The sequence below is a fragment of the Macrobrachium rosenbergii genome, chromosome 37 (assembly GCF_040412425.1).
Source record: "Macrobrachium rosenbergii isolate ZJJX-2024 chromosome 37, ASM4041242v1, whole genome shotgun sequence".
Taxonomy (NCBI): domain Eukaryota; kingdom Metazoa; phylum Arthropoda; class Malacostraca; order Decapoda; family Palaemonidae; genus Macrobrachium; species Macrobrachium rosenbergii.
Genome location: NC_089777.1, coordinates 17,868,962 through 17,894,493, shown reverse-complemented (window position 1 = coordinate 17,894,493; position 25,532 = coordinate 17,868,962). Strand labels below are relative to the sequence as shown.

The window sequence follows — 25,532 nt, the reverse complement described above, 5'->3', positions numbered from 1 at the left end:
GGTCTGGTTAAACTAAGGTATACTTAACTTTTATCAGTGTAGTGGCAGGCATTTTGGCTAAATATGTGTTGTCATCTTATACATCGCTACATCCACCTTCATTTTTAGTTTTTGAAAAAGAAACTATTGTGCCGGCTTTGTTTGTCCGTCCGCACTCAGATCTTAAAAACTAACAAGGCTAGAGGGCTGCAAGTTGGAATGTTGATCATCCACCTTCTGATCATCAAACATACCAAATTGCAGCCCTCTAGTCTCAGTAGTTTTTATTTTATTTAAGGTTAAAGTTAGCCATAATCATACTTGTGGCAACAATATAGGCTAGGCCACTACCGGGCCCTGGTTAAAGTTTCATGGGCCGCGGCTCATACAGCTTTATACCGAAACCACTGAAAGATAGATCTATTTTCAGTGGCTTTGATTATATGCTGTAGTAGCTGTACAGAAAACTCGTTTCTTCAGTGTACTTTTTACTTGTTTAATCTTTGACCATCAATATAAACTTTATTGTACTACAGACTACTTTTCATGATTACGGTCCAAAAATCTGGCTTCAGTCTCACTGTCTGTCGTTTACCTTGTTTTGTCATGGATAAACTGAGGTAAAATATCTTTCAATCTCTTGAAGGAGTATTTTATCTTAAAAGATCTGGTGGACCTTTTTGCCAGACCATACAGAATTGAATTTCCCAGTAATCTGAAAAGTTTAAGATTTGTAAGACAGCTCATGGGTTACACAGCATAATTCAGTGAAAGTTCCTCTCTTTTAAGACTTGTAGAGATTTCTTTACAGTCTGTATACAGACTTTTTAACAGGCCATGTTTTAAAAAGTCCCTGACCATATTCTTGGGCCCATGTGAACTGTCATTACCCAGATTAACTCTTCAGAATCATTTCACCTCAAAGAATATTCAGAATAATGGTCGACTTCTCGACAATGAATCATATTCATCCTTCTAAATCATAAGGTTAATAAGAAAGTACAGATGCATTAATATGTCTTTATTTCTTGTGACATTAAAAGCCTTATTAACCTAAAAATTAATCCCAATGAAATAAAATAAGTCTCATTAGTTGAGTGACAAAAATTGATAAGGGCTGTTTTCAAGGTTCCAAGTTTACAACTAGTACAAATATATGTTTCCAAATCAATGAATTAAAGTTAAAAAATGATTCAGTGGAACCACATCGATAAATCAACGCTGTCGGATGAACATACGAAACTTGGGCCATGCACCCTGGCACTTTAATCACAGTACAACCAACGACCAAGCTGAGAGATTACCTTTGAAGTGCAAGTGATACTGCTGAACTGATACAGCGCTGTGATTAAGCAAACTGCAACCTACACTCACGTCCTGACTACAAAAGGTGTCTACAGTAAACTAAAACAGGACAAGCATAAAGTACTTCACAAAATAAAACTCCTTACCACCCATTTACTAGGCAAATGATTGTTCAGTGCATACCCTTAAATTTTATAATGGCACCTCACGAGGATAATAGCCAGCGAGAAGCATATATAATCGTTGCTTTATCAAAATTTCCCCCAGTGCTGAATGGGCAGTCGTCTCGCCTTTCCCTTGTTGTGGGGGTAGGTCTATATTAGGCCTTGCAAGACACACTGTAGACAGTACTAGTGGTTCTTTGCTGAGGCCTTTCAATCCCAAGCCACATTGCTTACCGCCTCCTATTTTCATACGAGTCCTCTGGTCTTTCAGTTTTAAAAGCACTGTAATATAACAGTAATAATAATTTATAGTCAAATAGGACACCAGTAATCAAAAATCAGTCCCACACAGTCGAATGGCACAGAGGGACGTCTCTCAGAGCGACGTGCAGTAAGGTGACCAGCTCCTTTCTACGCAATCCTACCTTGTAAATGCAAGCATAACTGGCTACCACTGGGCTATTCCACCCAAATATTGGTGCAGTACATAAAACTTTCACAAGTGAACTGTGACTCAGCACTTGCTTAAATAGCCAAGCCTTGGAAAAATGCTTACTGAAGGGATGTACCAAGCTCCTATTCAATAGGAAGAGGTGTCTCACTATATAACTTTATGCTGGAAATCCTCCTTCAAAAGCATTCATGTCACTACGTACTGAGAACGTTAGTATGTGCCCATTCTTTTAGTGGCAAGCTACAATTTGCGAGTCTGGGCACTGGAATTTCCGTAAAATTACTTTGACAAAGTAAGCCAGCTGGACAATTATGTGCATCTTGCCATCCACAAGCATTAAATGGCTTAACGTAGTCCTTCAGGTCTGATACAACCCCCTGTAGTTATAACATGTCACAGAAAGGAAAGTTTGACTGAACAAAACTATAACAAATAAGAGCTAGTTCAATTAGTAACTCGCCCACGATGCAGATTATCAAAATTACTGATTCACAGGAAATTCACTGATATGGAAACATCATCAATTGAAAATGATACTAATAACACGTAGGTCAAGCAAAAGACTACACATGTAAAGCTCAGGAATGAAGGGAAATATGAATCAAAACAGACAACCTAAAGAACAATCATCCTACAGGACATGGAGCTGATGGAACCAAAAGGGGAGAAGGACGTTTAAAATGTGCAGAGTATGATTAATGATGATGCACACAGATGCAGATGGTAGGTACAATGAAATTACCTAATTAAACTTTTCATCACAGGTAGGCATGTCGTTTCTAGGTTTTATTAGTTAACTCGGTGGATGACATTGGACTTGGCACTGATTCTGATGAATCACAGGGTCCTAATTTCTCATTACACGAACCTGAGCTGTTAATTTTCATTTCACCTGCAGGCTTTGAAGATAAGCTGGGAAGAGCAGCAGGAATGTCACTTTTGTTAGGGAATTTCCCTTGAATCACAGGTATGGCCCCAGGCGCAGGGAAGCGTCCTTCAGCCAAGGGCATAGATCCTGGTGCGGGAAAGCGGCCTCCAGCCATGGGCATGGCACCAGGCGCAGGGAAACGGGTGTCTCCCATTGGGGCAGAGCCGGGTGGTGGGAAGGACCCCATTGGGGCAGAGCCGGGTGGTGGGAAGGACCCCATTGGCCTCCTCATGCCTGGCAGCTCAGATCCTGATGCCTGATACTTGATTTCTGAAGCTGGGGCAATTGATAGTATCGTGCCAAACAGAACGTGCTGGATGACAGGAAATTTTGCAAGAATCTGAAAATATATATGAAAAATTTGTAACTGACACTTGTATATAAAATAACAACGATGATTTCTTATGAAATTCCTTTGTCAATGTAACTAGAAACTACTCCATAATCATTCATGCTGGCTAATGTTACAAATGTAGCTTATGCAATACTAGAGATCCTATATTTATGAAAACAAAACTGAGACATTTTTAACATCTTAATTAATTAAAATACAAATTTCATCAATGCTGCCAGCTTTGTATCAGGAAGTTACTTAACAGTATACATGAAAATCAAATTTAATCCTTTTACAAAATAACTGGTTGAGAGAGAGAGGATATTAATGCCACATAAACACAGAAGGTTAAGCCATAAAATTCTTCACTCTCAAAGAATTATAAAGGTAAAAAAATGTACATACCTCTGCTTTATACATCTTGAACAGACCTTGATTGATTTTACCCCAAGACTGGACACCACTTATGTTCCAAAGCTGATTTGAATGTTCTGCAAATGGACCAGTTTTAACCTAGAAGAAGAAGAACAATGCCTTATTAGCACTTATTCTTGCAGACAGCCTTTCGGAGGTGACTCAACAATATTATTCATATCAATATACTATTATTCCTCTCTGGCATCCCTTAAGATTTAGCTTAACTCAAAAGAGAAAACATTACATAAAAAGGATATTGTGCCCTCAGAACTGCAGACTTACGGACAGAATAAACTTGATGCATCCCAAAAACATATATTCATCAGCATTTTCCTCGACAACTTTCTCGTTACTGAACAGCTCAGGTGCAATCTTAGGGTGCATATGTAACTGTGAAGATCCCCAAATAAAAGGAATAAATTGATAGTCGTCCAGGCTCCAAACCCCTTGGCTACCAGCTGGTTCCATCTTGTAAGTTATCTGAAGTTTTCGCGCCAGTTCGAGATACCTGGAATACAAAACTCAATTTAAAGCCCAATGTTATTCTCACTGACCTATTTTTCATTAAAGAAATTTTAGAAGAAACTAATATGACTAACAAAAATTATTTTAATTTGGAAAATGAGTAAAAACACCCTCTCTGTACACTTTTGCTTGAAGATGCCCTACAGTAAAATCTAAAGATCTTATACTCTACAGTTTCAATTTTCTCATGGCCATATTGAACACTCATTTTATAATATATCCCACTGCACTTTTTGTGATGAAAGTTACAAATAACACTTTTGATCAATAATGATGAAGATGCCTTCATGAAGAACTATGACCTAACAACAATCACAATTAAAATGAGGTCAGTAAACAGGAAAGTACCCTAGTCCCACAAAGTTAAGCAAACACATCCAGACTATTTCAACTAAAGAAAGGCTGCAAAACTAATCACAGTACATACCTATTAAACACCTTGTTCACTGTAGCAATAGAGTCACTCTGCACTAAGGCACCAATTTTGAAGATACATGCCAAGAACATCACAAAAGCCAGCTCATGACCAGTGCCGTAATCTATGCGGGTGGAATTTCCAACACTCTCCACGAGGTACACTGCAACTTCTGGAACAGCACTGTGGTATTTTTCGGGCAACATTTTCTTTACGAGCTCCTCTCCATTCTGCAAAATATGTGAGATGGTGTATTAGTGAAACTAATGGTTTGCATTCTGTACAAATGCATTGTTACTTAATTTAAATGCTGTAATAATCAGTATCCCATAAATGAAATGCATGAATTTTTCATATGTAATGTTCTGTATCCATTACATACTAATCAATATGACATATTACTCACCAAAGACTTATACCAAAAATAATAATGCTTACAGTCAATAAATTCCTAACGAGAGAAGAGAACTTTCAAGATTTCATTACTGCGCTTACATTGGAAAATCTTTACCTCTTTCAGCTTTGCATAAAAATCCCGAAACGCCTTGTTGCCAAAGCGCTGTGGCTGGTCTACGGGTGGTATCTCGTCGATCCACTGACTAAGCGTGTCTAACATTTCCAGCAGGTTTTTAATCACAGGGGTAACATCACAAGGTGCACTCAGCTTCTTGCCACGAACAGCATTGTTCATTGATGTTAAGAATCCCATTATATCCTGTGAGGAATAAAATTGGCAGGGGTCAAATTAATAACTATAACCAGAATACAATTCAAGAATGCTTCTGATAAAGAGGTTATAAAAATATCACAAGATAATGTCCAGTATAATACAGGCTTCAAATATTATTAGCAACAAAATACAATCAAAGATGTGAAAATAATATTTCTGCTCACCAAAAGTTGTCTAATTTTCTTAAAATATCAATAAATATACAGTAATCCATACAAAACACACAGTTAACGATTTCAGCACACACTTTACAATACTATATATACCTGATAAGCTTCTGATGTTTCCCATTTTGTGATGTCACCAGGACTAAGAACAGCTCTTGTTGGGACTTCAAATTTGTGGGTTGCTAGAAAAATAAAAATGGTTACAGTATTAGTAATGGTTGTAAGATTTATATTACTAAATCAGATTTTAACAGTGACGACTACCATTACTTGGTGTAAAGATACATGATCATTCCTAAACCACAACATTTGAGTATGTGGTGTTAACATAGCCAATTAGTTCAGTCCAAGTTTCACCTGGTGTCTCTGAAATTCAGGCAAAAATAAACAAACTCGGTCGTCATCTGCACTGTGGATTGACGGTCAACCCTCCTATATCCCGTATTATGCTATCCATTACATAAATTAACATTACGATGGTCAGCATGGCAAAGGCAATAATTGTTCACACAAAGGTTACGAGTTGCTTGCCGATATGCCTCCCCTACTCGTAATTTTGCCATAATAAAATCTCAACCTGAAAACTGATTCAAATAATATCCTTAGGGTCGATAGGGCCAAAAAAAAAAAAAAAAAAAGGATCAGTGGATGCAATGATGCAAGGAAATAGGACATAGTTAACAGCAAAATACACAACATAACATAATCTAATATAACTTAAATTAGCCTAGGCCTATGGCTTTTAAACTTCGCCCACGTGATATTTCTTTATACACCTTCAAAAAATTAGCACAGGATCAGGTTAGGTTTTACATGGTAATATTTTGAAAAATAGGTCACACTATAATTTTCACAATATAAAATGATAAAATTTGAACACTTTTAGATTCACCACCGAGATATTAATGATTATCTAAATCCTCGAAAATTTTCTAAGTCGTTTGTTTACATCCAGTAGGGAGTTGGTCGAAAATGAGTTTTTTTACTGTAATGTTTCTCAGGAAGAGTGTAATGGTTCTCAGAAAAACTAGTTCCCATCGAATGATTTTCGATTTTTGACATAAGGTTAGACAATACCTGTTTAGCTAATATGGCAAAATTGTGGGTGTTTCTCATCATAAGAAGTGGTCTAAAACGCTTTAAATATGAAAAATATTACATTTTACTTTTAATTTTGGTACTTTATGGACATTACCCCAGAGGCATAGGCCATGATAAAAATCTGCTTCTCGGGATAGGCCTAAGCCTGGCCTTTACCTTTGTGGATAGGCCTAGTCGGCCTATAAATTAGGTCTGCTCTACCAACATATATACATAATGAATACAAACAAACAAACCGTATTCAATACATCTAGCCTTACCAACTCGACATAAAGGTTAAAAAAATAAACAAATTACAACCTCGTCATACCCTGTCTTAGATTAGGCCTACTGCCCAGAAGCCTAGGCCTAGTCTAGGTTATACCCATATACACTTCGGTGCAAAACGAAAAACATGGCTACTAACCGCAGTCTAAGGTCATTTTGAGACCAGGTGTACAAAACACTTTACAAAATGACACTTCCTTGCACAGGAATTGCAATAATTGTCTTCAATCGGCGCCTATCGTAGGGACAGTTCTAGACAGTTTTGTCAAACGGCTAGAAATCATTGTTTACCGTTCGATTCGCTGTATGGCCGGCTGGCTTCGGCTTTATTTATTCATAAAAATGTTATATATAGCATTTTATGATATAAAATAAATTAAATTTGTATTTATATATTTTTTATAAATTTTTTTTTCCATAAAATTAAGTTTAACTGTATTTTTTTAAGAATAAACTAAGTTTAAGTCTAATGAATAACATTCGGACAAACGTTGCATATGTCCCATAGCCGATCTGTGAAAAATCCTAGAATTTGTCTTTGCAACGACTCTCTTGCACAATTATAGAATTGAAACAATTCTCAGCTATAGAATTAAAAAACCCTCAATTGATTAATTAACAAAATTCTCAATTAAACTCAGAATTAATTAGACCTCTTCACAATGAATGACGGTAAAGCCATTAAGTCAATCCGGTTTTAGTCGTGCAATGAAAACTAAAACATTACAAGACACTAATTTTTATTAAGATTCTTCTCTCTCTCTCTCTCTCTCTCTCTCTCTCTCTCTCTCTCTCTCTCTCTCTCTCTCTCTCTCTCTCTCTCTCTCTCCATGATTTAATCATTCTAAAGATGTTTAATTAAATGCAGAGTTCCCTAACATGTTTTAAAAATATTCTTCCAGTCAGATATGTTAATATCTACTGATATATATATATATATATATATATATATATATATATATATATATATATATATATATATATATATATATATATATATATATATATATATATATATATATGTGTGTGTGTGTGTGTGTGTGTGTGTGTGTGTGTGTGTGTGTGTGTGTGTGTGTGAAAGTTACAGCTACGTATGTGCATCACATTTTTATCTTTTCATGATTTAAAATCAGACATATATATATATATATATATATATATATATATATATATATATATATATATATATATATATATATATATATATATATATATATACTATACATATATATCATGACATATGTTATTTACAACACTAAATGGTGGTAATGAGTTATAACATGGGAGAGGAAAACCCATGAATATTCTAAATTAAAGAATTATTTATTTTCTTCTATTAATTTTATTCATTTTATTTTATCTTATTTCTGAGTCCTATGATATCAGCCTACTGCAGTTACCTCTGTCATCACATCAAAGGAGATATCTGCTATTCACTGATAGCACTGTTTCTGTGATAGCAACAGCTGAACAAGAATATTATAATTGTTGTTTTTACAATTGTTTCTGTTAGTTTAAGCTGGCCTTATACCAGCATAGGCCCTTGTTCCTCAGAGCAGCTCGTAAGGCTGGAAACAGTAGGTGGTATCCATTTTACTTTCCACCCTCTCCTGACAATTGATTCATGGTGCAACTGCGAGGTTTTCCTACTGTTACACCTTTTCAAATTTTACTGTCAATTTCTATTTCAGCTCTGAATGACCTCATTGGTCCCAGTGCTTGGTCTTTGGCCTCAATTCTATATTCAATTCAATTCAGTACTACCTCGTCCCGTTACCTGGGGGTGGGGTGGTAGGGAGGGGGCCGGTCGAATTTCGTCTCATCTTTGTTACTTGGAAGTTTAAGTGGTGGTCATATGAACTAGACTGATGTTGCCTGACCAGTGACTGGCTGACTCAGAATTTCCCTCCTCTCTCTCTCTCTCTCTCTCTCTCTCTCTCTCTCTCTCTCTCTCTCTCTCTCTCTCTCTCAACACCAGCTTCCGTGATGTCTCGGTTAGTTAAACGAGTTCAGAGGTCTACGGCGTGCTGACATAAAGTCAGGTGAATCTGAGCCAAGCTAATTTGACTAGTAAGAATGCTCTTCACTTTTTTTTTTATTTCTCTTCATCATACTTCTTTATTTTTACTTCTTCAACTCTAATATATAAGCTTTTTATTGTTAACAGTAACGCTTTGAATGTATCGTAACGCAATTTTGTTGAATTGAAACAGTCTTAATTTTTTTTTTTAATTTTGAAGTTTACCTGCGAGTGATGCTCACTTATTATTATTATTATTATTATTATTATTATTATTATTATTATTATTATTATTATTATTATTATTATTATTATTATTATTACTCTACAACAAAGCCAAGGGAAGTTTTAAAAGTTTTTCTTTAATTTCCTTTAAACTCATTAAATTCCGATTAAAAAATTTCCTATCTTTTGAATTTCCCTCCTCTTGAATTTGTCTTGCCGTGCCACGTCTCTCACTTGAAGAAATGCTTTAACAGACATTAATCCCATGGACTATTTTAAGTTATAATTATATACTATGAATTACGTATCGCTGATAAATAATTAATCATTTTTCTTCCCAAATATGACAAAAATTATTTGAGTGAAACTCGTTTTCACAACAAACATTCAACTGGGTTTATATTACAACACAAAATATTTAGGAAATTCCTGGTAATAATGTAATTTTAACCCAACTCACAGAATTATTATAATAAATATACTTTTATAATGTAAGAAATATAAATATTTTCGTCGTAAAAATCCAAATAATTAGAAAAATAAGAGATTTTACCGTCAAGATTCGCCATCATCCCTTATGTCGTAAACAGTAGACGTCACAAGTCTGTCGGCGATCTGTGTTGTCATCTGTGTCGACCTGTCAAAAGTGATTATTTTTGTTTTGTAAGTTATTTTCTCTGTCGTATTCTAATTTATTGGTAGTTGTTTGTGAAGAATTACTCTGTTTTTGTGTTATCTGAATAACTATGATGTGTCCAGAGGTGTATGACGTGAATAAATAGGGTAGATATTGGGTGGTATTTTACGTCTTGATTAGGGTACGTAATCTATGCCCATTTATTTATTTGATATTTTTTTGGCGTTTCGAATGTTTAAATTGGGCAGTTTTAACCGGGTGGAAAAGAGAACAAATAATTTTAATAACTCGTTAAATAATATACAATAATTCACCCACCATATGAATTTACCCGAAACTTAACCTAACCTCACCGAGGTGTGACCCTATTCCATACGGTCCTGGTCATTTCGGCCGTAAGTCACTTACGGCCATAACATCCAAAACGATGTAAGACGTTATATTTATGGTATTTACCGTTATTTTTATGGTATTTACCGTTATTTTATGTTTTACATACATCCCCAGGGGCTGGTACTAAACACGGCGCCCATTTTGCATGTAAACGTGCTTACGGCCGAAACGACCCGGAACCATTCCTCAAACTGTTAGGTCCCGTAGGGGGATAGTGCCGTCAGTGCACCTCACGCGGTGCGCTGTTGGCATTAATATTCTTTGCAGCATGCCGTCAGCCCCTAGCTACAACCCCTTTCGTTCCTTTTACTGCACCTCCTTTCATATTCTCTTTCTTCCATTCTTGCTTTCCAGCCGCTCCTAACAATTGGTTCATAGTGCAACTGTGAAGTTTTCCTCCTGTTACACCTCCCAAACCTTTCACTGTCAATTTCCGTTTCAGCTCTGAATGACCTCGTAGGTCCCAGTGCTTGGCCTTTGGCCTGAATTCTATATTCAAGTTTAATGAGGAAAGGTATACTTGACGCCTGGCCTAATAATGGAGACGTTAGGATAGATTACCAAGAGGATAGTAGTCTTGGGTAATTTTACTGAAAAGTTTTTAGTATCAGGCCCTCAGGGATGAACTTAAAAACATAAAAGTCGGTAAATTGCACGAATATTTCGTCTGTATTGCATTACATAGGCTACACCCTCGCTATATTGTTTTAAGTCAAAAAGTCAGTAAAACTGAAGATTACTACTGCACCAATTTAGGTACAATAACTACCAGTTTACGTGCAAAATGGGGGCTGTGTTTAGTGCCAGCCCCATGGGGATGAATGTAAAAGCACCAATAAAAGATGGTAAATATCATAACATAAAAAAAGACAAACATATATAAGTAAAAACACAAATAAATGTTGGTAGATACCCAGGTCAGCAACTGGCAAGAGCCAGGCCACAGCAGTAGTCTTCAGTTTTACTGGATAGATTAGACTACCAATAGGATAACAGATGGGTAATTTTACCAGAAAGCTGTGCGGGGCACAGTGTTTAATATCAGTCCCTTGGGGATGAAATTAAAAATATAAATAAAAGATAACTTTCCCCAAAACTTTCCCCAATCATATAATCTCTTTTGTACTGCATTATAGGCCCTATACACCCTTTTCTGTATTGTTCAGTCAAAAAGTTTTAGTGATAAATATCTCTTTGCTGAGCTCTTCTGTAGAATTACCCAGACTTTTGTATCGCAGTGTCTCGTGAAACCATTTAACCACTTTCAGGTCACTTGTATCAAGTACCTCTAGTTGATTGCTACAGACCCCCTTCCTCTTTCATTTCTGCTCCTCAGTCTGGTAACACTCATTTCTTGAAAGAGTTATGGAGATAAGCAAATGGCATCTGTGTGACATGTAGTCTTTTTTGTCACCTTTTTCAGTGCGTTGTATTTTTCAGGGGGGTAACGAGTTTCCTAAATGACCATGGGGACTCAGGAACAGCCCTGTTACACCCTGATCCAGGGACCCTCTGATACAGAACAGCCTTCAGAAATGCAACTGAAACAGGATTTGGGTAAGTTTCTGTAAAGTAATATTCTTTTTTCTTTCATTTGTGAATATTGTGTTCTCTAATTTATTTTACAGCAATTACGTATCCATTTTTTTAAAATTTAGTTGATAGAGACAATGTTATTAATATAAATTAACTTTTTGTCAGTGTCTGTATAAGCAGAGGAGTGCATTACTAAAGACAAAAGTGGTCTGTATTTTGTTGATGCTTTTGCCTCAGTTACTTTTTTTTAATACAGTGCTGTAGTTCACAATATTTGGGATGAATCTTGGCAACTGTTAGAGTCAGCCTACATCCTTGTGCTGTTAGTCCAAAGATGTAAGCTAATTTTAACAGTAGGTATTTAAATTTTACCAATTAGAATTTTAATTCTTCAGGAAACCAGTTTTGATTGCGAGTATTCCTGTGTCATAAAGTCTGTGTACTGAAGGAGGATTTTTGCCTTCGCTGTCAGTTCTTTAAAACCTGAAAATTCATCAAGATTTTTGTTTAAAAATTGCTCATGACAAATTTTTTCCTTCATTCAGAAAATGGGGATAATCCAGTGAAGATTGCAGCTCTCAAGAAGGTGATTCAGTTGATATTAAATGGAGAACGACTGCCAGGAATTTTGATGACGGTGATACGTTTTGTCATGCCTTCTGAAGACCACACAATCAAGAAGCTGCTGCTGGTTTTCTGGGAGATCGTGCCCAAAACCACCGCGGAGGGCAAACTGCTTCAGGAAATGATTCTCGTCTGTGATGCATACAGAAAGGTTAGGCATATGTGATATTTAGTTGGTTACCTTAAGATATCCATGATTGAGTTGTATGATTTAATTGTATGGTATTTTAATTTGGTACTAAAGGAATTTTGCCATCTTGTACATCATTGCTCAGGAACTTAGTGCAATATCGATTGCAGGACTTGTCTCATCCCAACGAGTTCATCCGTGGGTCAACACTGAGGTTTCTGTGCAAGTTGAAGGAGCCAGAGCTTCTAGAGCCTCTGATGCCCACCATCAGAATTTGCCTCGAGCACAGGCACTCTTATGTCCGCAGAAATGCTGTTTTGGCCATCTTTACCATTTACAAGTAAGTTCTCAAGAGTTGCACGCTCCCTTGTAAGTTTATAAGCAGAAATAACCATGGCAGTTTTTGTGAGATTTCATGCATACGCAATTGCTAGAGATCTTTGTGGTATTGCAGATGATAAATCTTTTCTTTCTTTTTCAGGAACTTTGATTTTCTCATTCCCGATGCCCCAGAGCTGATTTCCAATTTCCTCGAAGGCGAGCAGGACATGTCGTGCAAACGGAACGCCTTCATGATGCTGATACACGCTGATCAGGAGCGAGCTCTTACCTACCTGTCAACGTGCATCGATCAAGTTAACTCTTTTGGAGACATCTTGCAGCTTGTCATTGTTGAACTAATTTATAAGGTTAGGTTTGTTCATTCTGTCACAATTTAGGATATTCAGTACACTAAAGAGTTGCTGTTTGTAAAATGGAGTTTTTTAATCTATTTGAGTGTGGTGGTGTAGACAATATAGTTTTTTAAGAGTCAGAAAATAAAGAGTTAGCCTACATTTTCTGCAATCAATTATTTAATAAGATTTAGCCACTTGTTTACATGGAACAGTGTCTTGTATCAAAGTGACTTTCAAATTATTGATAGCCAAATAGCTGACAGAAGGACCACTAAAGATCCATGTTATATAATTTACATCCAACAGACATTTCTTACAATTTTTGTTACTGTTGATGCACAGCTTTTAATAATGTAACTAAAAACAATTAACACCACATTTTCTTGAACCTTTGTTATTCATAAGAGACATTTGGTTAGATTTTATTCATAAGAGACATTTGGGTAGATGTTCTACCTTGTCATTACTTTATCCTGAGGAGTTTTGTTTTGATAACACTACTGCTTTCTTATGTGAAATGTATTATTTTTTTTTTTTTTTAATCACTTAGGTATGCCATGCCAACCCAGGAGAAAGGGCTAGGTTTATCAGGTGCATCTATAACCTCCTGAACTCAAGCAGCCCTGCTGTCCGGTATGAAGCTGCTGGCACCCTCGTTACCCTTTCGTCAGCCCCTACAGCTATCAAGGTACTGTTATCTGATGGAAGGAGGTTACTCATGTTTAAAATTGATACTAAGCAAAATATGGCAATAGGTATTAGAGTTCCCAACTTTTCCCCAGTTTGACAAATGGGGGAAATTGTCCTTTTTGAATTTATGGTGACGTCTGAAATTAAGTAAAGGTGTTCAGTACTTTTTATCATGACTGCTTCCCTTTCAGGCTGCTGCTAATTGCTACATTGAACTGATCGTCAAGGAGAGTGACAATAACGTCAAGCTGATTGTCCTTGATCGCCTGGTGGCCCTCAAGGATTCGCCCCAACAGGAGAAGATTCTTCAGGAACTTGCCATGGATGTGCTTAGGATTCTTAGCACACCTGACTTGGAAGTTCGCAAAAAGACACTGAATCTAGGTATGAGTTTTTATTTTCAAGTCTGTCCTAGTATGCATTTCATATGGAACCATTTTGGACTAATAATTTTGAAGTGATTCAGCATTTAGAAAGTTTATTAGACTGTGAGCCCTCTTCTTTTAGTTTTGTAGAAAATATTCATAGTGAAGTAATTCACATAAAATTGATAGACACTGGGAATTAATGGTGCAGCACTCCGCGAACACCTGCAATTTTTATCGAAGTTGTGCACATTCATATTTTCAGCTTTGGAGCTAGTTACGCTGCGAACAGTCAACGAAATGGTTGAGGTACTCAAGAAGGAAGTTGGCAAGACACACAATACAGTTGAACATGAGGATACTGGAAAGTGAGTAGAGAAAATTCTGTCCTAAATATTACAAACGAAATTTAAAATGCTAGTCTTCATTTTTATGTTAAAAGTTTTAACCATGTTATCTAGGATTACTTCAACTTCAAACAAATGCTCCCCATAGGCGTTACCTAAGGTTCTTTGCAGTGTCACTTTGGTCCCTAGCTGCAACCCCTTTCTTTCCTCTCACTATATCTCCAGTCACATTCTCTTCCTTTCATCATACTTTCCATCCTCTCCTACCAGTTGTTGTATATTGCAACTGCGAAGTTTTCCTCCTGTTACACCTTTCAAACCTTTTTACTCTGCTGGATGACCTCATAGGTCCCAGCGCCAGGCCTTTGGCCTAATTTTACATTCCATTTCTATAACTAATGCATGTTCTTTTGTTGATCAAGGTATCGGCAGCTGTTAGTTCGAACCCTCCACACGATCAGTATGAAGTTCCCAGATGTGGCTGGCAATGTGATCCCCATTCTAATGGACTTCCTCTCCGATAACAATGAGTTGGCAGCCACTGATGTTTTGGTCTTTGTAAGAGAAGCCATTCAGAGGTTTTGTATATTTTGTCTTTGCACACACACGATGAGTATTCATTGCAAGAGGAGTTCAGAGGGTTTGTATACTTTATGATTCTCTCTCTCTCTCTCTCTCTCTCTCTCTCTCTCTCTCTCTCTCTCTCTATTTTGTTTTTAATTTCTCTCTCTCTCTCTCTCTCTCTCTCTCTCTCTCTCTCTCTCTCTCTCTCTCTCTCTCTCTCTCTCTCTCACACACACACACACACACACAATGAGTATTCATTGCAAGAGAAGTCAATCAGAGGTTTGAAGTAAATAGTACTTAATGATTCTCTCTCTCTCTCTCTCTCTCTCTCTCTCTCTCTCTCTCTCTCTCTCACACACACACATTGAAATGGGTAAAATTTACAGTACTTTAACTCTGATTTCCTGGATTATATTTACATGATTTTTTCAAGAAATACATTATTCACATAATATTTTGAGAGATTTATTCACAGTTTGCCTTTTCTTTTTTTGCAGTCCTTACGGCCTCAGATCATCGAGCGCTTATTGGGATCTCTGCCAACCATTCGCTCAGTAACTGTCCAGTGCCATGCTCTGTGGATTCTAGGAGAATATGCATCAACCTCAAGTAAGATTTTAATAAGTACATTACATTTTTTAAGGTTATTGTTCTCTAGCATTTTCCATGACAGTGTACATATGGATAATTTTGACTGGTTCACGGTAGGTGGTTCTCTCTCTCTCTCTCTCTCTCTCTCTCTCTCTCTCTCTCTCTCTCTCTCTCTCTCTCTCTCTCTCTCTCTCTCTGGTGTTTTTTATAGTACTGTGAATATTAACTGACATATTTGCTGGAGTAATATCACAGATATAAGCATTGATTCTGTGTTGGCTTCGTACTTCATTAGTTCCCAGTGATCTCATACTTGGCTGTCTATCTCCCTTAACTTTAACCTTGGATGAAATTTTCACCTCTTCTTTTAGAACAATCAATTCGGGTGAGATCTTTGAGTCTAGAAATGTGACTTGTTAGTGTCATTAACTAATTTGAAACTGGAAAGAGGGCTAATTATAGGTAATGCCTTATGAGGTTTGTTTCTTCATTTTTGAAGGGCATTTCTGACGTTTCCAAGTTCATGTATATGCATGAATTGTGTTGATCAAAGAGGTTTTAGGTATGGGAATGAAGTACAGTAAGCTCTGCAAGTAGATTTCATTTGGTTCATATTTTTTAGGAACTTTTCGTGTAAATTTAGAGCCTTTCTGATAAGATAGACAAACAGCATTTATCATGTTATTGAGTGGTGATAGACAGATTGTGTTTGTGTATAGATATATGTCAGTATGTTTTAAATTTAGGATAACAGTGTTAAATTATGCTAAGAAATATGCTGCGATTATTGTCATAAATCGGAATCCTTGATAATGGAATTACTGTTAGTGATAATTTAGAAAGATGCTTTGGAGATATATAGCATTATGTTTTCTTAGTCTGATTCTCAGTGACCAACTGCTGTCTCTCACCTTCTAGGAGAGGTAATTGGTGTTTTGTCAGCTGTCCGAAGCAGCCTTGGAGACTTGCCTATCGTCGAGGACGAAATGCGCAAAGCCGCTGGCGAAGCGGGTGAAGAAGATGGCTCGACTGACAAAGCCAACCAGCAGCAGCAGCAGCAACAGCAGAAAGTAACTGCTGACGGAACCTACGCATCGCAGTCTGCTTTCTCTGCTACTACGTAAGGAACAGTGGTTTCATGTTGAGATGACATGTTGTTGCTTAGTGTTTAGTTTTTTTTTTTTTTTCTTGGAAATCTGACCAATCAGGAGCCCCCTCAATCCCTACCTGTATATATTTTTTTTTATTGTTAGGAAGCTGTACTTTTTAAATGTGAGATACTTTCTTTAGGTCATGAAAACAAGAAAGGTTTTTGGACAAAATTAGTTGGGTTTAAAATTTATTTGGTCTACTGTATTTGATAAGAGTGTTGAATTTGTTTATCAGTAGTTTAACGAAGTTTTGCACTCTCTCTCTCTCTCTCTCAAAATTATCTGAGTTTTATTCTCTCTGGTTATAACTTAGCCTGTATTTAGATGTCAGTAGCGATATCAAAACTAGTAAGTGTGACGAGATCACAGCTGTATGTAGGGGCCTAATATAAGCCACCTGAAGGATCTTGTCCTTCTGAGAAGTGAAAGTTCAAAGTTAAACGGCCAGATAGGAAGAGATAAGTGAGAGACAGCACCCATAATTTGTATTAAAGTCTTGTCATTTTTATTTTCTCATTCACAATGATTTTTTCAGGTCATCACGGAAGGCTGATGATCGTCCACCCCTCAGAAAATATTTGCTGGAAGGGAACTTCTATTTGGGTGCTGTTATTGCTAATACTATGGTCAAACTTGCCTTCAGGTAAGCTTTTAATTCTTGCTTTCATTTTTATGTAGTTCTTAAAAGTGCTCCACCCAATTTTTGTCCGTTGAAATATGCCTCTATTTTATGTGGAATTAATAGAGGGTTTGCATGAAATTACTGTATTCCACATTCACTACTAGAAACTTACTACACGATGAAATTAGTAATTGATTATCCCAAAAGCTTACAGACTTGTGCTAAATTCAGTTTTATATTCACCTTGCTCAGACTTGTGCTGAATTGTTTTATTTCCACATCACTATTTATATTGGAAAAACATTTGTGTACAGAGCAAGTGCACGTGTTAAGTTCTTGACATAAGTCCTAACAGATTTGAAATAGACTTTGCTGTCAGTAGTTTTAATGTTCTGTCTCTTTGGCAGATATATTTCTTTGGAGGCTGATGTACCAAAGCAGAATTCATTCTGTGCAGAAGTAATGTTGATTATTGCATCAATTGTACACTTGGGCAAGTCAGGCCTCCCACAGAAAGCCATGACAGATGACGACTATGATCGCATGATGCTTTGCTTACAGGTAAACCATATTTATTCCATTTACAAAATGTTAAACTCCTTACTGGTGATGATTTGCACGTAGTGTGATATACATTAAAAATTCTCAGCTAGAAATTAATAAACATTTTTTGCACCTTTACTTACGGCATATTTCTCCTTTTATGTGTATAAAAAACACTAGCTTTCTTTCTCATCACCCTGCTTTAGAACTTCGTAATGTTAGGTACTTACTGGTAGGTATTAAAAAATTTTAACTTGAATGCCAACTGTACTTATGAACCATGAATTGATGCCATAAGTCTAGGGGACACCTTGTAAGTTACGTAGATTAATAGGAAACTATTTGCGCTTATAGATTTAAACTGACTGTATTGTAATTTATATTTCTGGGGTACTCTCAAGGTTGTCTCCGAACGCACCCCAAGCCTTGCCTCAGTATTTACCGAACAATGTCGAGGATCACTGTCACACATGCTTGCCGCCAAAACAGAAGAGGAGGAGTCACTCAGACGTGACCACAAGGCTGCCAAAGTGGTGGAACACGTCGACGATCACATTGTCTTCTCGCACTTGACTAAAGGTAGCGACCCATCATCTACGGACGATATGTTCGACCTGTCCATGTCGATGGCCGTCAGTGGAGCCAAGAAGGAAGGCATTGATCTGAGCAGCAGTAAACTGAGCAAAGTAAGTTGCATGTACATAGGATTTTAGTGCTTTGTGAGATTGTATGGTAAATGGTCACTTGTGTTTCTCCAAGTTTAAGTTGACAGTGATGTTTATGGTTGCAGTATATTGACATCGTTACTTTTTGACAGGTAACACAGTTGACAGGCTTCAGCGACCCCGTTTATGCAGAGGCGTACGTCCACATCAATCAGTACGACATTGTTCTAGACGTGCTGATCGTCAACCAAACCGCAGACACGCTGCAAAACTGCACGCTGGAATTGGCAACCCTCGGTGACCTTAAATTGGTTGAAAAACCTCAGCCAGTCGTTCTTGCACCACATGATTTCTGCAACATTAAAGCAAATGTGAAAGTGGCCTCCACTGAGAATGGTTTCATTTTTGGAAATATTGGTAAGGCTCAGGTGTTTGTATTGTTTATTTGAACATGCTATATCTGTGGCTTGTTATTGCTTACATGCAGTTTTCTTTGTTTGTGTACAATTAGTGTATAGTCAAGATAGGATGGGAGGTAACTGAATATAGTCTAGTTGAGCATTGAAATAGCACATTTATGTCCTTTATTCCTAGTAATATCTTTAAGTTGTGGCAGATTTACGTTAAAACCACAAGCCGAGTGTGTGAATGGACAGCAAAGATCTCCTTTTCCCAACATAAGATCAACAATTCATTCCAGTGTTGAAAATGATAGCACACCAAGAGTATTGGATCATATATGCAAAACATTCTCATGAATTATATACTTTTCCAGTGTATGATGTAAAAGGCTCTACAAGTGACAGAAATGTTGTGATACTGAATGACATTCACGTCGACATTATGGACTACATTGTTCCAGCTTCTTGCACTGATCTAGAATTCAGGCAGATGTGGATGGAATTTGAATGGGAGAACAAAGTAAGTACAGTTCTTTACAGACCATTACGTTGAATACAAAGTGGAGGCGTTTAATATTGTCATACTCTATGTAATCCATCTTAGAATATTTGTAAATAGCTATATCAACTTTGTTCCTATCTGGTACTCATATTCCAGAATTATCTTATGACTAAAAAAATGTGTTGGCATTTTTTTTTCACCATTAAAACTCAAATTTCAGATTATAAATTCTCTGTTCATGAGTACATTTGCATCAGACAGTGTATTGTTATGGCATAGTAGTACTTTAGTGAATTTTTATAATTCTAAAATTTGCTTAGAAAGGTTGTACTATATTTTATTGTATTTTTCAGGTAACAGTCAATACACAGATGACAGAACTGAAAGCATACTTAGACTACTTGTGCAAGTCCACCAACATGAAATGCCTAACCCCTGAAAAGGCACTCGTTGGTTCGGGTGATTACATGGCAGCAAATCTCTACGCCCGATCAATATTTGGAGAAGATGCGCTGGCTAATCTATCCATTGAAAAGCCTCTGGATAATCCAGACTCTGCTGTAACTGGTCATATCAGAATTCGTGCCAAAAGCCAGGTGAGCTTATAGCTGTTGTTATTTTGAGCTTGTAATCATAAACTGTATACAAAATAATTAAAAGTTGAGCTTTGTGATAAATATAATTATGAGCAAAACAAGAACAGTACTTGTACAGCCCATTGCTTTTTGTAAGCCAAGCCTTAATAACCAAATTACATCAAAACTTTGTAATGGGTTAGGGGAGAAATAAAATCCTTCCTTATTTGTACATTGCCAGTATGTTTATTTGATGGCATTTTTTTGTGTATTCAAATTGCTAAGTTCTCTCTTGTGCTGCAGTAATCCTATATAATATTTCCAGTATGTAATTGATTTTCAAATCATTCTGATATTTGACTTTGAAATTGTGATGGCATTGGATAGCTACAAATCAGTGTGATTGGGTATGACTAAAGAAAAAGTTAGGAATTTGTCTGCTTTATTTCCCATCATTACAAGTTTTGACCCAACGTGGCTGCAGGAACATCGACATATATCATTTACAGTTGAATTATACAGGAGTAGTGCATATTTTCATGTACAGTATACAGCTTTGTCTTTTTGATCTGCCTTCGGCAGTGAGCTGTGTCCAAGGAACTAAGTTATCAACCAGTTTCTCCTGGCTTGCGTTCTTGGTCCTCTTGTGTGATCTGGAACGTTGTCAACCACCAAATCAGGTGGGCTTCTTGTGGAGTTCATACCTCTTGCTCGGTAGTCAGCATTCTGTCAACCTTTCAATTTTATGCGTCATATTTTCTTAGGCTTCATGGGATGTTGGCGAAAGTTCCTGCAGCAGCTTTAGTAGCAAAGGTATTTTTGCAACATAGTAGTAATCCTCCTGACTGAAGCTTAGGGGGACAACAGATTCCAGTAATGTTCCCAAGAGGAATCTCAGTTATGGGGAGAGTCACTTGCGTTGTCTTCATCATACACTTGTGGTGGACAAGGCTCCTTACCTTCTTTTGAGACATCTGTAGTTTTCTGAACTTCAAATCAGTAAGACTTTTTGGACCAACTGCAGTTGATGAGGATCATGCATGTCTATGTTGTTGTGAACTCAGCGTAATTTACTTTCACATTTTTGCCTTTTTTCTGTAACATTCTTTTGTTCAGTCTCTTCAGGCCAATTTCAGTGTTATTAAACTCAGTTGTATAATTACCCGATTGTTCTTCAAGCTCCAGTACCATTTGAACAAGTGATGCCATGGGCGTGAAAAGTTGAAAACAGTGCAGCAGGATGATTGATTGAAAAATGAATGCATCTGAAACAAGATTTTTCAACATCTGAATCGTATCTGCTGGCTTGAATCTCATACTCAATTGAGAGGTATCTAATGGGATTTCTTCCAGGAGAGAGAGAGAGAGCTGTCATTATGTAAAGTTTATTCCATAACAGTTTACAGCAGCACACCAGGCAGTGCAGTTCAACATCTCATATTTGTTGCTTTCTCTAAATCCTCCTCAGAGGTTACAGTGAGTCTTGATCCTCGTTGGTAGTCAGGAAGGAGGAGGAATCGTGTATCTTGTGGGCAATGGGGTTTTTGTTTCTGCCAAACTGCCAGCAGGAATAATCCTTGGCACTCATTGATGTAGGTTAACTTTTTCAGGATGTGTCCAGCTAACTCTGTAAGATATAAGTACAACTATTAAATATATCAGTACTAGCAATTTATATGGTTTTTTCCTTTCTCAGGGTATGGCCATCAGTTTGGGTGACAAGATAAATAAAGTGCAGAAGGCTATCATCAAGTCTGTTGGTGCCTAGATATAAGTATGGCACTGTGGTATTTACGTCAACATCTGCAACATGGAATATTTTACAAGGAACATATTCTAAGGGAACTTATTATCATATAGAGCTTTCTTTGTTTTTTGTTTGGTGGTTAATACAGATCTTTATTCAATTTTAATTTTAACTAGTTATCATATCAATAAATAAATAAGCTTTCTGTTGTTTTTTATTTACCAAATTATTACTCTCCTGACAAAAAAAAATTAGACAATGAAAGGCTTCTAGAAATTTCAACAATAATGCAGAAAAATTGGTTGTAGCAGGTTGCTATGTAATTGAGAACAAGACAAAAAATTTAAAGGTACTTGTGCCAAACACTTACCAAACCAATGAAAGTTCTTATCAGTATAATGAAGTTGTAAAACCTGGCTGTTATAGAGCTGCAGATTTAGCTAAAGTAATTTAAATCAGAGCATGAAAACTTATTTGTATAACATAAGTAAAACCACCCATGAAGCAGCTATGCCCATTAGGACTGAGTGCAGTAATCCTGCAGAAAGAGACCCATGTGTAATAAGTAAAGACCAGTTAAAGTAAACAGCCTTTAATATAAATATATATAAGCTACTGGATTCATTCAAAGTTCTGTATTGGTGATATCTGGCCACTACAGACATTTACTAAAACATTCAAGATTGTCCTGCATTCTGGGATTACATTACTCACAGTGTATGTATGGTTCAAAATAATGTCCTGCATTCTGGGATTACATTACTCACGGTGTATCTATGGTTCAAAATAATGCACCCAGTCTTTTAAATGACATTACATGTAAAATAAACTTCCTGAACAGTGCAGCATGTAAAAATACATGCATATGCTATATCAGTCAGTTGATAACACACTGAAATACTAAACATTATCCAAGACATCCTCACTCTCACTCTAACACATGTGGGGAATGTACTGTACTTCCTTTGGTATATGCCTTGCAAATACCTAAGCAACACCCTACCATAAAATTTAAACAACAGTGCCGATCAAAAGGTTCAAAGATTAGACAATATTAAGGTACTCCTTTCATTTGAAGACACTAACCAAAGACAATTTTTGGGTAATTTAACCAGACCAGGTTAACAAAGTAATGAATGCAAAAGCCTGGAAAAGGCTTGAAAATTTAACATGAAACTAACCCAAACAAAGAATAAGTAAAGATGGTGAAGCATCATACCTCATGAGGAAGAATTTGATTTTTCCTTGTCATAATGAAACTAGAGTTGTAACATTCATCTTGAACCTTTGGTAGAGAAACTTAGTTCCACATTCATCAAGGGTATTTCTCACCATTCTAGTATTGATTGATTATGAAATTTAGGTCTTATAGACCACTCTAATATTGCCATAACAGTTAATCTAGACTCTACTGAGACAGAGTGGACTTCTCCCAAGTCAGAATGTGAAACTGACATTTCAAAGATGACTTCTGCACCTGCAGTTTGCCCAGAAACTTTTGATTCCTGAAAAAATACTGACAATTAGAAACTCAGTTAAATGGACAGGGGTAATGGTATCTTAAACAATAACATACAAAGCCAGATACTGTACTGCAGAAACAAAGCACGATATGCAAATACTATAATATACATATGAAAATTGTATTGTTAGTTAATTCAAGATATTTATCAGTCCAAAAAGGGATTAAACAACCAAGTACACAAAAACAAAATTATGGAAAAAGGAATTTCACACTTTTAAAACTAGTATATTAAGCTCTTTGAAGAGTAGTAAAACAAACATGGCTACAAATATTTCAAAAACTAGGAGACAATTGGCACTAGAACACAAAAAGTTACATACACAATCCCATTTACCAACCAGAAACTTATGCTGCCATTAATTACAGTCTAAACTCTATATTTGGCCATGAAATACATTTCCAACTGACCACTATTTAACATTCTCCCTCCCACTGATACCTATATGAGCATGAATTAAACAGATTTCTCTCTCTACCACTACTTATACTTGGCACCGCCCAGCACAACAAGACATGACAAATATAAACAAAGCAGGAACAAGTTGAAGAAACTACTCTGTTAGAGAATAACGGGAATCAATGTCGAGTACAGTGTATTCAGTAATGCAATTAAGAGCAGCTGGGTCGCAGCTAAGAAAAAGAACCTATTTACTAACAATTAGAAAGATTAAAAAATAAGCTAGATCATACTATAGATGGCTGTCATACAACTCTCCTGCGTAACAGAGGCTAAAGTGCATGAAAATACACTGGATGGGAACTGCAGCGGTTCTTAAGATCAAGTATTTTTAGCCATTATTTCTGGGTTTCCCGGAAAAAGATATAAAATTCCTGATAATGAACAGAGAGGTAGCTGTTCTGAAAGCCTAAAAGTGGTGGATTTTCTCTCATTCCAATACCATTATTTTTCAAAGTGAAAATAAACATGCACAAACTTCACTTACGCTCCTAATGGAAAAATGATTTATCTAACAGCCTGCATACACACGAATATGACATACCTATCCTTATTTCATACATCTTTGAACCAATCTAAATCAACAACTAAATAAACGTAATAAAAACAAAGACTTACCAGAGATCTGGGACTAAGAACGAGACTTTCCATAGGATCTTGCAACAACCTAGAGTCCAACGTTCCCACATTACCACAAGAATATGTTGAAGTAATTTCTTCCACTGAATACCGAGGGTAAGTAGTGTTTCTCATTCTCTTCTGCCATGCATATACAGTAAGGTTACCAAATGCTTGTCCATGTATTTAAAAACAAGGGCCATAATTTCCAGATAGCCATTTTAATGTTTTCTTGGTGGTGAGCATTACCATCTACAATACTTACGACGTCTTGAGCAGTAGGTTGACTGTACACAAGTCAAAGAATTTGTTCATCTGTCTCCGTTTGATTTCTCATTGTCCTCTTCAAAGCTCCATATCACCTCTATTACGAACGTCTTTGAGCAGCAGCTCTTGGTGAAGTACATTATGACTAACCCATAGGTTAGAAGAGGTTCCTTGTGTTCTTGAAATTCCGAAAGACTGCATGACATACGAGAAATTTCAACAAAATTTCCTGGATAAACTTTTATCTAAAATTTCCACATTTCAAGCTTTGATTCAGTTGGTAAGAAGCTCCTGTATTTTGCTACTTGTACCAGTTTTTTTTTTACAAGTGCTTTCATGCTGAAAATATTTCTCTTATGACAACAGCTCTCAACAGCATTTTTTGAGGCAATACTGTACTACCAACAATGCAGTGTAAAACAGTTAGCTTTAACTGATATGTCTTCCATCTGAAAGATTTGTTGCATTCAGTATATACTGGACACTGAAAACTTTAATAAATTTGTATCATGGGCAGTTCCAATCAGTTTCTAAGTATTTTGCCTATTCTTATTTCCAAACAATATACTTAGCTTATTCTTGCTCCAGGAGGATATACTTAAGCTCTGTCAGGGTAGTATTAACAGCAATATGCACCTGATCAAAATAATTTAAGTGGACAACCAATATTAATTATTTCCAGGTTTTAAAAGCCACTGCCTCTTCTACTGAACCTGACAATATTATGGCAAACATTATACACACATTTTTAAATAAATGTAAGAGCAGTGTCTCACAATTAATCTTAAAAAATAAATAAAAAATAAAAGTAGCATCATCTGAGTGAACCTCGGAATCCAACTGACCTACAGTCTGCAGTCAGTGAATTCCA

At 36.5% G+C, this 25,532-nt stretch overlaps 2 protein-coding genes across 2 annotated transcripts; one reads left to right on the top strand and one right to left on the bottom strand.

Annotated features, from left to right (window-relative positions):
• Positions 1-985: 985 nt before the first annotated feature.
• LOC136825375 (serine/threonine-protein phosphatase 2A activator-like) lies at positions 986-7,099 on the bottom strand. Its single transcript, XM_067081657.1, has 7 exons — positions 6,926-7,099; positions 5,518-5,600; positions 5,033-5,236; positions 4,534-4,751; positions 3,864-4,089; positions 3,570-3,677; positions 986-3,170 (listed from the first exon to the last, which is right to left on the bottom strand). The coding sequence occupies exons 1-7, from the start codon at positions 6,939-6,941 to the stop codon at positions 2,682-2,684; spliced, it is 1,344 nt and encodes a 447-aa protein (XP_066937758.1). The 5' UTR covers positions 6,942-7,099; the 3' UTR covers positions 986-2,681.
• A 2,507-nt stretch (positions 7,100-9,606) lies between these two features.
• On the top strand, positions 9,607-21,999 carry betaCOP (coatomer subunit beta). The gene is made up of 19 exons (XM_067081656.1): positions 9,607-9,694; positions 11,502-11,618; positions 12,143-12,372; positions 12,522-12,691; positions 12,833-13,040; positions 13,579-13,716; positions 13,910-14,102; positions 14,349-14,451; positions 14,853-15,008; positions 15,277-15,283; positions 15,495-15,606; positions 16,507-16,708; positions 17,275-17,382; positions 17,769-17,922; positions 18,306-18,590; positions 18,722-18,986; positions 19,345-19,490; positions 19,826-20,068; positions 21,744-21,999. The coding sequence occupies exons 2-19, from the start codon at positions 11,522-11,524 to the stop codon at positions 21,813-21,815; spliced, it is 2,889 nt and encodes a 962-aa protein (XP_066937757.1). The 5' UTR covers positions 9,607-9,694; positions 11,502-11,521; the 3' UTR covers positions 21,816-21,999.
• Positions 22,000-25,532: the final 3,533 nt, after the last annotated feature.

Excerpts from the sequence above, each read along its gene's own strand:
- betaCOP (XM_067081656.1), top strand. The coding sequence starts at position 11,522 with ATGACCATGGGGACTCAGGAACAGCCCTGTTACACCCTGATCCAGGGA. Across the intron at positions 13,041-13,578 it reads TTGTTGAACTAATTTATAAG|GTATGCCATGCCAACCCAGG; the intron begins GTTAGGTTTGTT and ends TTAATCACTTAG. Across the intron at positions 15,607-16,506 it reads AGAATATGCATCAACCTCAA|GAGAGGTAATTGGTGTTTTG; the intron begins GTAAGATTTTAA and ends CTCACCTTCTAG.
- LOC136825375 (XM_067081657.1), bottom strand. Across the intron at positions 4,752-5,032 it reads TTTATGCAAAGCTGAAAGAG|AATGGAGAGGAGCTCGTAAA; the intron begins GTAAAGATTTTC and ends CATATTTTGCAG. Across the intron at positions 3,171-3,569 it reads TCAAGATGTATAAAGCAGAG|ATTCTTGCAAAATTTCCTGT; the intron begins GTATGTACATTT and ends ATATATTTTCAG.